The sequence below is a fragment of the Helianthus annuus genome, chromosome 10, assembly GCF_002127325.2.
Source record: "Helianthus annuus cultivar XRQ/B chromosome 10, HanXRQr2.0-SUNRISE, whole genome shotgun sequence".
NCBI classification, from domain to species: domain Eukaryota; kingdom Viridiplantae; phylum Streptophyta; class Magnoliopsida; order Asterales; family Asteraceae; genus Helianthus; species Helianthus annuus.
The window spans coordinates 8,133,050-8,148,503 of NC_035442.2; the positions used below are offsets into that span (position 1 = coordinate 8,133,050).

Sequence of the window (15,454 nt, forward strand, 5' to 3'; positions counted from 1 at the left end):
CAGACGGCAATCCGTTCGTTGTTCAGTTCCTTGAATGTTTGAAAATTTGTTTAAGTCTTGACCCCAAGTGCAACCCGACCGGATTGCAGGTCGATCGGGTGGCAGCCCGATCGGACGGCAATCCGATCGGACGGTAACCCGTCCCTCAATCTTATCATTTTACATCTTGGCTATTTCGTTAAGTTTTTGCGATTTGATCGAGATCTTTCGACTACGAGCTAAACAATGGAACTCTACCAGGTCTGAGTCACCGGATCAGATGGGAATCACCCCGTCCGATCAGTTAACTGTTCTCGATGGTTATTCGTGTTTAACACGACAAGCCGGTCATCTCGTTGATAGGAATCAGTTCTTAAACCGACACATCCCTAACGAATGAGTAGAAGATCTGAATGAGTCCTGGTTCTATCGGTTTTTGAGTAAAAAGTTAAGAAAGTTTGAAGAAAGCCTTGAAAAAAACTTAGATTCGGCTTAGACCTAGGTGAGATTTGTGTTTATACACCGTTGAATCTATCAGATCCGGACTATTCTTGATGAGATGAGGTCACACTTCATTGTTCCTAAGAACTCCTTGATGACATCACCTTAAAACAGCTCAAATCCGAAGATTTAATGGTGAAAAAGTAGGATTTTATGGTGAAAAAGATGAAGGAATGCGTGTAGATCATAGAAGTACAAGATTTGAGGTAAAAACTTACAAGAGTTGCGAGAAATCGAGAGAAAATGGCCCTAAAGCGTGTTGGTCGAGTGAGAGCTGTCACATCACTTGAACAGTGATGTGACAAGGGCTATTTATAGGCAAGAGGGGAGAGAAGGTGGTGGAGTGCATTGGGTCGGATGGCTGTCCGATCAGTTGGCTGTCCGATTGGTTGGCTGTCCGATCGGATGGCCATTCGATCGAAGTGCCATTCGATCAAACGCCTCCGGCGAGCTAAGTTTTGGCGTTCCGTCTCGATTGTTAAGCGATGCGATAGTTTGGTTACACATTCCCATCCACATTTTCATGTATTTATTATAATTAGTCATGTTGGGTTGTATATACATATCCATATTTGAGAGTTGTGATAAAATAATTGGGTTTCGTTTCGAATATGCGTTATTATGCGACGCTTCACGGTCATCGAGGAGGGTAGAATAGGTCCTCTCTCAATGTCACCGTGAACGTTAATGTGTGTTTGAGTAATGAGTTGCACTGCGACACATCACAGCTATCAAGGAGGGTAGAATTGGTCCTCACTCAACATCTTCGTGGTTGTCAGCAAGTGCAATGTGATGTGATAGTGATAAAGTATGCGAAATATGCGAAAAATACTGCGATTTAGTGATATATGCGATATAGCCACATTATGATCCAAATCACGGCCCTCGTCCCCGGTTTGACCAGGGCCAGAGCCGCGAGGCAGGAAATCCCGTGGTATTAAATTTTAAGCGACAGCGGAAGTCTTTTTAAAACAGAATCTTTTAATATTAAAATTGCCCGTTTATATAATTTAGGGATAAAATCCCATAATTTACAATAAGGTGATTTCACTGGGAAATCTTATATTTCTCAAAAGATGTTTCTTTATTTATTTACATTGAGCCACTTCTCTATGCTTGTAGTGCTTCACGGCACTTTTCTTGGATTACAATAGATCACCTGAAACATGTTTGAAAAAGGTTTTGTCAGCGGGGAAATACTGAGTGAATCATTCAGTTTACTAAAAATGACACATTGGTTATAAATTACAGTATTAAGAGCGATTATAATGTTTCTGATATCAAACCAACTACCCACGGTACTTTGTTACTCGACCCATTGGCCCTCTAATTGTCCAATGGTGTCTGTGATTATGGTCATATCACCCATTGGCTGTCCCAATGGTGAAGATTATCAAGTAATGTATACAAAACCCCACATACCGGCTGTAACATGGTGATTACAAAGACTTAATCCTTGTAATTATAACTTTGGAAAATAATTTGGAGTTTTGTAAAACAGTTGATAAAAAGAGAATGACTCACATTGCAGATTTAACGAGCAGTGTATAAGCTTACTGATTAGCCTTGATTAACCTAATTTAAATAACAATGCACACAAACGGGGTTAGTAACTAATACAGCAGTTACGACAATTCACGAGATTAAACCCTCACAACGATTAATAAAGTGCAATACTTAACAATTCAGCGGATTCACAACGAATGATAGAGTATAGTCCGAGTTCGGACAGCACTCAAACATTTAAGTCGAAATCACGATGAATAACAAAGTATAAACTCAATTTGAGCAGCACTCAAACAATCGTTGGATAGTTACAATCGATCCGACGTTGAATCGTAATAGCGATCGAGTTATTACCCGGTATTGCGGCGGCGATTAGTGATCCGTGTGTGTTTTGATAATAGACAGAACGTAACTCAGTGCATGTAGCGAAATTTTGCGTCGTTTTAATTCCAGAATTCAAGTCCCAAAGTCTGCTATTTATACCCAAATTTTGACATGCTTACGGACCGTAAGACCTTTTTTCCTTACGGTCCGTAAGGGACACCTAATCACTATAGGGTAGCCTCGTCTGGGACTAGCCTAGCTGAGTTGACAACTTCGTAAAATTCGAATTTGACAACGTTTTATTTAGATAATCGTAACTAGGGTTTACCCCCCTGAGTTTTAGGGGCCATGATCCTGATTCCCATTGTTCTGAAAATTTTAGGGTTTGCACAGAATCACTTGGGTGTCTCAATTAGGGTTACCTTATTGGATAATTAACATACTAAGTATTTAATTTTAGTGAGAGTTGTTACAATATTCAAGACATGCAACTGAAAAACTTGAGGATGAAGATAGCAACAAAACTGTTACTATCAGAGGCAAACATGTACAAGGAAACTGTTATGTGACTTGCAAAAGAGACAACACGTGGTTTGAGAGATGAAAAAATGCAGAAAATGTTAGACAAAGAGGCGGTGAAACAAGAAAAATGTTGGAATATGCTTGACAAATGGAAGAATGAGGACAAAGTTTGAGGGGATGAGTTAACACAGCAGGTGATTAACTAGGTTATTAACTGTAGGAACATATAGTATTTCTGTTTTGTTGGTGATTTATGTTAATGAAACTAGTACTTTGTTTTATTTTGTTTGTTTTAACACGTCAGATGGTACTTTGTTATGATGTCGTTTATAGTTTTGGTTAAATGCGGTTGACAACAGATGGTATAGTAGTTGATATAGTAATAAGTTGGTATTTTAGCTAAGTTGGTATTTTAGCTGATATAGTAATCGATGTTTGGAGTTCGTATTGGTTGTTGTTTATGCACATGTGCATTAAAATGGTTAAACTAACAAGATGGTTGGTGATGAATGTTAGTAATGATTAAATGCGTGTTAGTAATATATAATGTGTTATAGATGTACACGATTGTTAAATTATGTTATATTATGTTGGTTAATAAATTAAATGATGGGTATGCACATCTGCATAAAGTTAGATAACGTACAGTATAGTATGTAATGTGTTACAAGTAGGTATAGTTATATGTAAGGTACAACAAATGGTTTTATATTAATATTAGTAACAAGTATAATAATAAGCAATGGTATATCAATAAACAAGTACAAATGGTTTTATATTAATATTAGTAACAAGTATAATAATAAACAATGGTATATCAATAAACAAATACTGGATTCAACTGTTTGTAACGAGTATAACGAGTAGTAACAACGCACGAAAGTGCGGGTTGTTACAGTCTCCCCTGCTTTAGGAAATTTCGTCCCGAAATTAATCCACCAGTAGGGTTGCAAGAGTTGATGCGAATGAGAGTAGCGATAAAAGCGACGAGAATAGCGAGCGATCGATGGAGAATTACTATGCGAGAGCTTTGCGAAGGCTAAGCGAGAGCGACGAGTTAAAGTGATTCGTATAATCAAGGGCGATAACACACACAAGAATGCAATTTCGGAGCGTTTTAAGTTTTTGGAAGTCGATTAATTAGGAAAAACTTGCTTATGAAAATCTTCTCACAGTGCGGTGTTAAACGGTTTCAATGTTCACGCCAGCGCTATGAGTAGGGTTCTGGTTAGGTTACTAAAAGATTTTAAGGTGATTAAAACTCGTTTTACGAAATTTTCTCACCACATGGCGTTGACTTAAGTCGATTGTCACACTAGTGTCACAAGAAAATCTCGTTTTGTACAAAAGTTTTTTATTAGTTTTTAGAAAAAGTTTTGTAAGAAAATATCAGTTCAAAATTTGTGTAAACAAAGCCTTTTCATTATACCAAAATTTAAATTTAAGGTCGGCCCCGCATGGCACTTTCCCACGAAAGTTCTACAATATGTCTAAAACACTTATACATAGCAAGTACCAGCGGCGTATCCACCATGTTTTATTCATATGGCTTCCGTTTCGTGAGGCAGTGTCATCCGTGTCGACATAGTACAGACAGAATTGCTATAACTCGATCCAAACAAGAAAGGGTTGGATTAAGTCTTGAAAGGGCGAGTTGAGCGATGAAGTCGAATTCGAACTCAGTTTAGCGGCACGAGCGAGTGCGAGAAGCGATAAGCGGTACACGATAATGGCTAATCATAAACACCGAACACCAAGCATAGTAGGTGAAGACGGCGGCAATAAGCGAAAAGCGATAAGCGACAAGCGAAAAGCGATAAGCGATAGCGTAAAGTGATAGCGACAACCGTCGAGCGATAAGCGATAGTCGATGCGTTGCAAGCGACGGAGACATGCGATTCGATTAGATTTAATAACACCACAATTTTAACTACCATTAACCCACATGGCCTTTTTCCACGAAAGTCTGCTGATACAGCTAAAACACCACCGTGTCTTAGCCCTATTAGTTTCGTCTCGTGAAGCGAGGTCATGAGTGCTAACATAACGCAGACAACACATATAAGACAAATAGCGATGGCGATAAGCGATGAAAATATCGAAGCGATGAGATGGGTGCGAGAAGCGATAAGACAAAAAGCGACGAGTGATGTGCGATACTCATCAAGCGGTTCACGATACACGATTCACAGCAAGCGATACACAGTAGCGGTAAGCGATGGAGCGATACACACAAAATATGCGATTAAGCGAAAACACCATAGGCGATAGCGATCCATATAATAAACGATCGAGATTGCGAACACACAATAAGCGATAGCGCGAGACACATAATAAACGATTGCGATTTGCGAGATAAATTCTAGCGATAATGCGATTACGAGCGTGTTGACTCACGAAAAGTATTGTGATCACACGCTTGAGTTGCGATTGGGATTGTTACGCCTTGCGATGTAGTATAGCGTGTCGAAAATAACCACAATAGTATAATAGGTCTACGTTCCATCTCCGTATGGCACTTTCTTCACAAAACTTCGGTTAGCATGGTGAAACACCGTCATGTTTCAACCGTACGCCTTCGTTCCGTGAATAGATGTCACACTTCGTCAGACATGGTCAAGACGCTTATATATAGGAAGTACCAGCGGCGTATCCACCACGCTTAACCATGCCCTGAACATTAAGGCATCATTGAAACTCACTACGATCTCCGTGCACTAGCCAAAATAATCCCGTGTGCACCCATGATTAATTTGATTCTTGCACGTTTATCGTACCTTATCTCAAGAACACATAGTAAGGGTAAAATACAATATATAGTACATAGTGCTAGCATATAGATTGTGCGCGCGTATAAGAGAGAAATAGAACCCACATGCGTTGGGAGATAAAACAAGTTTCCACACATAAGAGAATTTGACGGCGATAAGTCGTATTATTACAACAACATTAGAAGCAAAATAATGTTGCTGTGGAGGGCTCTGCGGGACTGCGGTTGTTGCTGAAATTCCTCAAGGCTGCGGTCCCGTGCGACAGTGTTGCGTAAGATGACCGTACCAGTTGCAATTTGTGCAATAGCGACAATTAGCTTCTAGCGGGTGATGATACGTACACTTGAAACACAGGGGATGAGCTCCGTTGTAGGCACGTTTCAAGTGAACTGGAACTGCTTGGAGAGGTTCTGGTTGCGACAGTCCAGTTATTGAAGAGTCTGGGCTCATGGCCTTTCGTTTACGGCTGGAAGGAGCTTCCTGAGATGAAGCAGTGTCATCAGCGGATCCGTCTAATGATTTGCTGGTAATATCATTGGAGGGATCTTCAGAAGAATCATCGGTAGGATCGTTGGAAGAATCGTCGGATGAATCGATGACGGTTGCTTGAAGTGCTTGTTTGACATGATTCTTGGAGAAGAATCCGTTCAAGACTCGTTTGTTGTTGATTTATGCGGCCAAGTGGTAGGATTCTTCGATGGTAGCAGGTCTTGCAGCTTCGACGAAATCGCCCACACATTCAGGCAAGCCGCGAATGTACTTCATGATGGATTTCTCTGAAGTGTTGACTTGACTCGGGCAGATTATGCTAAGCTGTTTAAACCTTGCGGTGTAGCCATTATTGTCACCTTCGACTTGCTTGATTTTCCAAAATTCGTCTTCTAATTTCTGGACTTCGTGGGGGAGGGCAGTACTCTTTCTTCATGAGCTCTTTCAGCTCATCCCATGAGAGAGCGTAAGCTGCGGAGATCCCATGTTTGTTACGTTCAGCTATCCACCAGTTGAGTGCTCGCGATTAAAATACTCCGGTAGCGCAAGTAGTACGAAAACCATCGGGACACCCACTCTGACGAAGGATAACTTAGATAGAATCGAACCACTGGAGTAGTTGGGACACACATCCTTCACCCGTGAATTCCATTGGTTCATAGGTTTTGAAGTGTTTGTAGAGAAAAGCGGATTGCGGCGCTTCCGTCTTTACGTCTTCCGTGGTTCGAGAGTTGCTAAGAGAGTGCACTTGAGCGACGATTTGAGGAATGACTTTGGCCACTTCCCTGGCCACTAGCGATGCAATCCTCTTGTCGTCCCTTCGTTTGGCGCGTCTCCTGGCTGACATTCTCGAAGCAAAGTCGTTGGAAGGCATCTAGTCAGACACAGATTTGGAGTGAGATTCGATCATAATGATTTTGAGTTTTGCGATGCGATTGAGCGCGTTCAAAACTTGATGCGATTATGTAAGACCCTAACACGCTTTAACTGAAAAGACACAGCGGAAATACGTACCATAAAATTTCTTTCATTATAAACGTTTTGACTTACTTGAAAGTTCATTTTAAAATAACTCTTTTACGATATATGCATCCTTCATACTCATTTAATAAAATAAAAGCATAACTTATGTTTATCAAATTACATACTCAAGCATTCCCGTACAATCTATCTTATGACTCGGTCTTTGATCGCTACTCCTCGTGATGATAATCTGTGATTCGTACAACCTGCACACACCACATACATTCGGAACATTAGCATACATTATATACGAACAAGATTCTCAATCATGTAGTCTTGTTACGTTCTATCCACATATATTTTCCATCCCGTTATCTTTCTAGATTTAATCATTCCATCCGGGTGTCTAATCCTTTGCGAAACTTCAATAATGTACCTGCATTACATTTCATTCTCGAGGCACACTATTAATAAGGTCAATACTTAAATGTATTGAAACCACGTATACAATACATACATAACTACGTACATAAATACCTTTACTTGCATACATACGCATCTACTTACATACATACATGATTACGTCTTCACATACGTACTTACATACATGTCACATTCACTTATTGTAAGTTGAGCCTTATCTATAAACATATCAACACAAATCAATACAATTACAAACAAACATAACCGACTAACTTCCAACAAACATGATGAACATTCCATTAACATGATGAACATTTCAGTAACATGATGAACATTCCAGTAACATGATGAACATTCCAGTAACATGATGAACATTCAGCAACATAATGAACATTCCATTAACACGGTGAACATTCGATCATGCATTCAACCTCAGCTCGAGCCTATGAAGATCAACCCACCAACATGCGCGGTTAACCCTCCAGTGAACACTCCGGGTGATGATTCTTGTATTTCAATTTTAATTTAGTTCTGTTTGTTTGAGAATTAGATTGTAATGAGGTGTTGACCGAATTGCATTCACATATATATATATATACAATTTGTGTGACAGACAAATCCTGGTGATAACCAGAGAGACGTATTTATGTTGAATCTAATTGTGCCTTTGCTGATTGAATAATTATTTATGCTTGCGGTTAATATCTCTCTGATCAATTGGTATTATGCTAGGATCTTGTATAAGTAATTGGTTTATGTGACAGATTTACCATTTAATCAGTGGCATCCAAATAAACAATAATTAGATTATTAAGTGTTTACAGAATCTGAACCCGGAGTGGTCACGTTCCTATCTTTGTTTTCTCATTTTCACAATACTTATTCATAAAAATTACAAAAATAGATAAACTAGCAAATTTCATAAAGTAAGTTTAGATTAGTTAAACGGTATTACACTGACCACATGCTCCTCTAGATTCGATACCTGACTTACCCTGTCTATAGGTAATTTTAGGTTTTTGCATAGACCCGACGACAGTCTATCAAAATGGTGATGGGTGGTCCGTAGGACAACCCTTAAGTGCCTTAAAAAGATTAAAATCCCATGCTTTACACGTTTAATTGTTTGAACTTGGTAACTACTAGTTGTTTGGACGTGCAGGTGCAAATAGAGCTTAAAAGGGAAGTGATTTGGAGCATCAATGAAAAAATCGAGTTTTGGAATTGAAGAATTAAGAGGATAGCATGATAGAGGGCGAAATTACGAGAACGTAGGCGAAAACGGTGAAGAAAACGGAGTTGTAACGAAAAAGTTATGCTGAAAACAAGTTTTCATGCTGAAGCCTGCCGTAAGCTACGGCAAGGGCCGTAGCTTACGGCGCCGACTGGCACTTTTTGTCACCGTATGACAGTTTAAAGCCACCGTAAGCCATTCCAAGCCACCGTAAGCTACGGTGGCCACCGTAGCTTACGGCGCTGACCTACGTAAATGTGTAACTTCCACCTTTTAATGCGGATTTATGATGCCCTTTCACCTCTAATCAATCCCATTCGGTTACACAACAATTGGAGACGAATTTTGGGTGTTCTTGAGAGCTTGAAACAATTTCTAAACATCTTGTTAGTGTTTTTAATTCCTATGAACATTGATATGTATGTGATGATGATTGTCCAAGTCACGAGTGGCTAAACTTATGGTGATCATCTTTGGTTGAAGGTTATGTAAGACTTTGTGCTTGAATTCCTTATTTCTAGAATAACAAACTTTGTCTTTATGATTTATTTGTTATGGTGTGTGCTTGATTGTTTGTAAATTGTTGATTCTTATTTAATCTAGTTTGAAACCATACGTTCTTGGTGTCGTTGGCAATCGAGATATCATGGGTAGAATTAGGATTGGGTAAGGGTTAATTGGTCATCGGGTAACAACCTCACGTTCTAGGAATCTGAGTACTTAGTTCCCTTTCATCACTGCAATTGTTCACACATGAACTATGTCTATGTAGTTCTTTCTAGTGGAATGTTAGCATAAATGTTAAAGCAAACCGGAAACTAAAGATGATTACTTGTCTCTAATTTGCTTACAACCAAAACTTCTCTTTTGAAATTTATTTAGTTAAATTTAGTTCTTAAACCAATTCACTCAAATCAACTCTTGAAATTTATTTTTCTTTCAATTTAGTTTACTTTAGTGAAGTTAGACATACATCGAGATAGCACATATTCCACAAACTCCCTGTGTTCGATACCCACTTACCGCTATCTATTTAGTTGTTATTGGGATTAAATTTGATTGTGACCACGACATCACGTCAAATTTTGGCGCCGTTGCCGGGGAGTAGTGCGCAACATGTGTTATTTTTTTTCTTTTTAAGTTTGTTATTTTTCTGGTTTACGCTGGGTGTGTTAGTGTGCAGGTATTGACAGGTGCATGCGTACTAGGAGCTCTCACAAGCTATCACCATTGGCGTTTGATCCGAAAATTGAGCGAACATTAAGGGGATTAAAAAATGAGTTACCAAGAGAAGTACGATTACGGTGATTATTATGAATATTCCCAACTTTCATATGAAGGCCCTCAGATGTACGATCAAGACTATTATCATGCTCAGTATACATTTGATCAGTATGGTTATGAATGGGTAACCCAACAACCTACTTTGCACTATCAGTCACATAAATCTGAAAGTCTTGACGAGATGATGAGAAAGAGACACATGGTTCATGTTGATAAAGAATTAATAAAACCTCATTTGTCAATGGAAGAACGAGTAGAACTTTTGGAATGGAAATATGATTTGTTACCAAAAGAGGTGAAAGAGATGAGGCCAGGGACGTCGATATTGGAAAAACGTCAAGCAAAACAACACTGGATATATGTGTAGATTGAACAAATGACACCTATGGGTGATGTAGAAGAAAAGGTTGTGAGTCCTCCCGAACTTGAAACTGAATTATTAGGGCCAAATGAGGAATATACAATTGAAATTATTGTGGAGGAACCACCTATGGAGAGCAAAGTTGAGGGCCTTTTACTTGATGAACCAATCAAAGTTGATTACAACTCTCCGGCTGTGGTGGTTATGGAAACCAAGAGTGTTAAGGATGCATGTTTAGAAACTAGGAAGGTGGCACTTCATGATGTGGGAGATTTCATTCATAAGTTATGTTTATGGGAGAGTTTGGATTTGTTGGGCACAGAAAACGAAGTAGTGAAGTGTAGAGTAAACTACCGAGCAATTGTTGGAAATTCGGTAGGAAAATGTGGATTTAAAGAATTTTGCAAAGAAAGATGGGACGTGACAAAGCACACACACAATAGAAGAATCAAACACCGTGCTTACATCAGCAACGAAAAAGGTAAATGTGCATTGAGACCACCTTGAGACATATCAGGTACGGTCGGGCTGAAGACCTAAACTTTAGCGCTGCTTGGGAGGCAACCCAAGGTGTTTTTAGATAAGTGTGGGGAAGATGTGCGGAGAGTTGTGTGAAGGTGATGATAGGAAGTCGGATTATCTACAACATCTGTTGTGTCAAACTTCACCAGGTCAATGTACTCTTTCCTTAGTCTTGTTATGTTCTTTAGTATTAAAATATTGGTATTAGTTGATAAAATAAAAAAAAAAGAAATTTGGGGTTCGAGATGTAAAGCAAATGTTGGTGTTTTTGTTGAAAGCGATCTTTCCCTCAAAACCATACATTGGGACAATGTATCCCAAGTGTGGGGATGGGGGGTAATTTTTGAGAAGTTAATATTTTTTGTGAAACTAAGTAAAAGTGTCAAAAATTTGAAAACTTGATATTGTTCCATTTGACACACCGACACCCCTTTCTAGTCATTTCTTGGTGAGTGTTTGAGCCACATATGATTATTAGAGAATATTTCTTTGTTTTGAGTTGCGGTGTTTGTATTGTGTTAATAGAACTTGTGTACGTATTCTTGTTGAAGCCTAGGATTAGCATGCTTGTGAAAATGATAGGGATTTTTAGGTAGCCTCGTCCGAATGTGTGAGAGTGTGGGAATTGGGGGTTGGACCTCATACATTACATATATGAGCTTGGTATTGTGAGGGGTGGGGATTTGGTCTTTAGAAAGCCATGTTTGAGCCTTATACTATTCGGTTGTGACCCAAACCTACTTCTTACAAAAAAAAAAAACTTTACCTATTGAAACGACCCGGTTTAGGAATTTAGTTTGTGATTGTTGATGTTCTTGTATATATTGTTGAGTTTTATGTGTTATGAAGAAAATGAGAAAAACGAAGAAAGAAAAGAAAAAAAAAGAAAGAGAAAAATATGAGAAAAATACAAAAAAAAAGAAGTATTTAGTTGCAATAGTAGTTGAGAATGTTGAAGAAGTTGTGTATATAGTTGATGTTTGCTTTGTTTAGTAGTAGAAATAAAAACCGGGTCAAATCAATTAGCTCTTGCATATATATCCCACCATTTTCCTACCTTTACACATAGCCCCGTTATAACCCGTAAGTCCTTTTGATTCATAAGCATGCTAGGTATTTGATAGGAGGAAACTTGATTTGTATACAAGCTTATTGTCGCACAATCACACACTTGCATTGAGCGTGTAAGCATAATGTTGCTAATATTACTTGTCACCGAGAGTTGTTGTGAGGGGTGTGTCTTGTGGTATGATAAAAAGTTAGTAAAAGGACGGTACATTTTAGCTTGGTTTGCATGTTGATCGCTTGTGGTTTTGACTTGGTTAGTGAATGAGTTGCTTGGGACAAGCAACGGGTAAGTGTGGGGATGTGATGGGTGGTCCGTAGGACAACCCTTAAGTGCCTTAAAAAGATTAAAATCCCATGCTTTACACGTTTAATTGTTTGAACTTGGTAACTACTAGTTGTTTGGACGTGCAGGTGCAAATAGAGCTTAAAAGGGAAGTGATTTGGAGCATCAATGAAAAAATCGAGTTTTGGAATTGAAGAATTAAGAGGATAGCATGATAGAGGCCGAAATTACGAGAACGTAGGCGAAAACTGTGAAGAAAACGGAGTTGAAACGAAAAAGTTATGCTGAAAACAAGTTTTCATGCTGAAGCCTGCCGTAAGCTACGGCAAGGGCCGTAGCTTACGGCGCCGACTGGCACTTTTTGTCACCGTATGACAGTTTAAAGCCACCGTAAGCCATTCCAAGCCACCGTAAGCTACGGTGGCCACCGTAGCTTACGGCGCTGACCTACGTAAATGTGTAACTTCCACCTTTTAATGCGGATTTATGATGCCCTTTCACCTCTAATCAATCCCATTCGGTTACACAACAATTGGAGACGAATTTTGGGTGTTCTTGAGAGCTTGAAACAATTTCTAAACATCTTGTTAGTGTTTTATTCCTATGAACATTGATATGTATGTGATGATGATTGTCCAAGTCATGAGTGGCTAAACTTATGGTGATCATCTTTGGTTGAAGGTTATGTAAGAGCATTCACATCCAATCCACCATTTCAACCCCTACCTCTAAAATTTAAAAAAATCTTCTAAAAAATCACTCCATCCTATCCCCTATTTCCTCTCTCTAACCCTAAATTCTAAAAAGACTATACAGTAACTTTTCATATATGAAAAGATACTGTACACCCCTCATCTTCAACCATATCATAATCACCCACCTATCTCATCTACTCCCGCCCATATTCTCCCGCCCATCACATCTTCTCCCACCCTCGTTCTTTTCCTTTCCCCTCGCATCAAGTGGCAGTGGCAGAACCTCACCATAACAAGGAACCTCATCTTGTTGCAGCCCTCCACGTAAATCTGTTTGATTTCAGTAACAATTGAATCGTATTTTTGTGATTGTTCGTAGTGATAGGTTTTTGGATTGTATACTATGCACCTCACGTGAGATATAAGTCTTAATTCCTGTTGTACATATATATGCAACTTTAATTTCTTGTTTATGTTATGTATGTGTTGATGGTATTTGGGGGATTATGTGATCTTGAGTTTTTTGTTTTTGTTTTTGTAAGATTAAGAATCGATATGGGTTGTTAATTGTTATAAACAAGAAAGAGAGAAAGCTTGACTAAACCAGAATTAACCCTAAGGCAGTGAACATAAGTTGCTGTCTTGAACATTTTAGGAGCTTCAACTGTGATATACATATATACATATATATTTTTAAGTCTAGTATGAACATTAAATAAATGATCTTTGTATCCTATTGTAGCTTTGAGCATGGATTCACAAGACCAAGTATGTATTACACCAACCTTCTTCATGGAAACTCTATTGTAAGCCTTGACGACTCTCCACCCTTACCCACTAATCCAATCAGGCTACTTATGAATTTTAATACAGTTAACTTCATATCTTAGCTTCTAGTAGATTGATTGTTTCATGCTTTTGTAGGTTACTAACAGAGACTGTGAGGCAATCACAAGACGGTTGGGGTAGCTTAGGAGACTGGCAAGAAGTTGTATAGTTTGCATAATCCCATAAGCATTTTTACTCCGTATTTGTTCGTTCAACTATAGTAGTAATGAAAACGTTTATACATATTATAATTCTTAAGGGAATAACAGATTAATCTGTTTTTGGGATTAGTTTCTATGTTAATTATTAGTTTTGTTTATATAGGATGTATGCCCATGCTGATTGGATCATACGAATAGCGTTGAGTTAAAAAAAAAAAAAACATGTTACTGTTAACTGAGTTAATCAACTTTTTGGTGTGCTACTCTTTATCTTGTAAGGGGCTGCTAGTTAGTTTTAAGGTTATTCTAGGGCAACTTGGTTTATCTACTCTGTTCATGTACTGAAAATTTCCATGTTTTCATCAAGTTTCATGAACCAATTTGGGATTCAAGTTAATAAAGTTTACAACATTCGAAGTGATAAGTATATCGATATCAATTCCGGATTCAAAATATTCTTCTGGGCTGTGATTTTTGCGTTTTCAGGGAGCCTGGGTATTGAGACAAAAAAACTCAAAGCCGGTTGCTGTTGTGCATTTTTTTGGTCGCATCTTTGTTGGGGCAGCCCCTCAGCTCACCTACCGCTTATTTTTGGAGCGACTTTCAGAGAAGTAAGTGATATCATACGTCTATATCATATATGCCCATCATTCATAAAGTCCAACTTGGACCAGTATTAGATATGCAATAAGTTAATCGTGCAGTTTTTTCTACAATATACGGAAAGAAAGTTAACATGTGTTGTTGTTGTTGTCTAGGGGTGTATTGGTGATAGCAACACCTTATGCTAGTGGCTTTGATCACTTCCCTATTGCAGACAAAGTTCAGTTCAAATACGACAGGTGTCTTAGATCTTTAGATGAAATAGTGAGATTTAAACTTCAACCTGCAGAAAGTATTCTTCATCTATAAATTATGTTTTTCTCTTTTCTTTAAATTGAAGTTGATCCATCTATAGGTGCAAGATCTTCCATCTTTTGGCATTGGACATTCTCTTGGATCTGTCATCCATCTTTTGATTGGTATGTTATCCTCGTTTAAGTTTATTTTTTAGAACTACTTGCATAATTAGTTTTTTGTTGATCAGGTTCCAGGTTTGCTCTCATTGGCATCATGTGTTAATTCAGTTTGTGCAACTTGTGTACTTCCTAATTCAATGGACATTAATGGATCCACATTTGTGTTATCACTTATGTTTGAGCTATTATTAAGGTAGCTAGTTGTGGAGAGGTGTGGTAATGTATATACCAGGTTTGACTTCATTGAGTGGTAAAAGATATATATACCATTCGACGGAGATTTCTGATAAGTCAAAATAGTGGGTAGTTAAGATTGTAAATGAAAGAAAAAGAAAAAATTAATAAAAAAAGAATATAGAGATAAATATAAAGGATAGGATGTGGAGGGTTTTTTAAAATGGGAGATAAATTTTAAAAAGTAGTGATTTTTTTGTTAAATTATAAGGTTAAAGATAATGGAGTGGATGTGAATGCTCTAAGACTTTGTGCTTGAATTCCTTATTTCTAGAATAACAAACTTT

At 38.2% G+C, this 15,454-nt stretch overlaps 1 protein-coding gene across 3 annotated transcripts; it reads left to right on the forward strand.

Annotated features, from left to right (window-relative positions):
- The first annotated feature begins 12,920 nt into the window (after positions 1–12,920).
- On the forward strand, positions 12,921–15,040 carry LOC110880677. 3 transcript variants are annotated; one of them, XM_035979073.1, is made up of 7 exons: positions 12,921–13,249; positions 13,668–13,731; positions 13,850–13,916; positions 14,401–14,525; positions 14,673–14,781; positions 14,873–14,936; positions 15,002–15,040. In XM_035979073.1, exons 2-7 carry the CDS (start codon positions 13,676–13,678, stop codon positions 15,034–15,036), a joined length of 456 nt encoding a protein of 151 aa, XP_035834966.1. In that variant the 5' UTR covers positions 12,921–13,249; positions 13,668–13,675; the 3' UTR covers positions 15,037–15,040. The 3 variants fall into 3 exon arrangements, with proteins under 3 accessions (XP_035834966.1, XP_035834967.1, XP_035834968.1); XM_035979074.1 differs by having other exon boundaries at positions 14,673–14,756; XM_035979075.1 differs by lacking the exon at positions 13,850–13,916.
- The last annotated feature ends 414 nt before the right edge of the window (positions 15,041–15,454 follow it).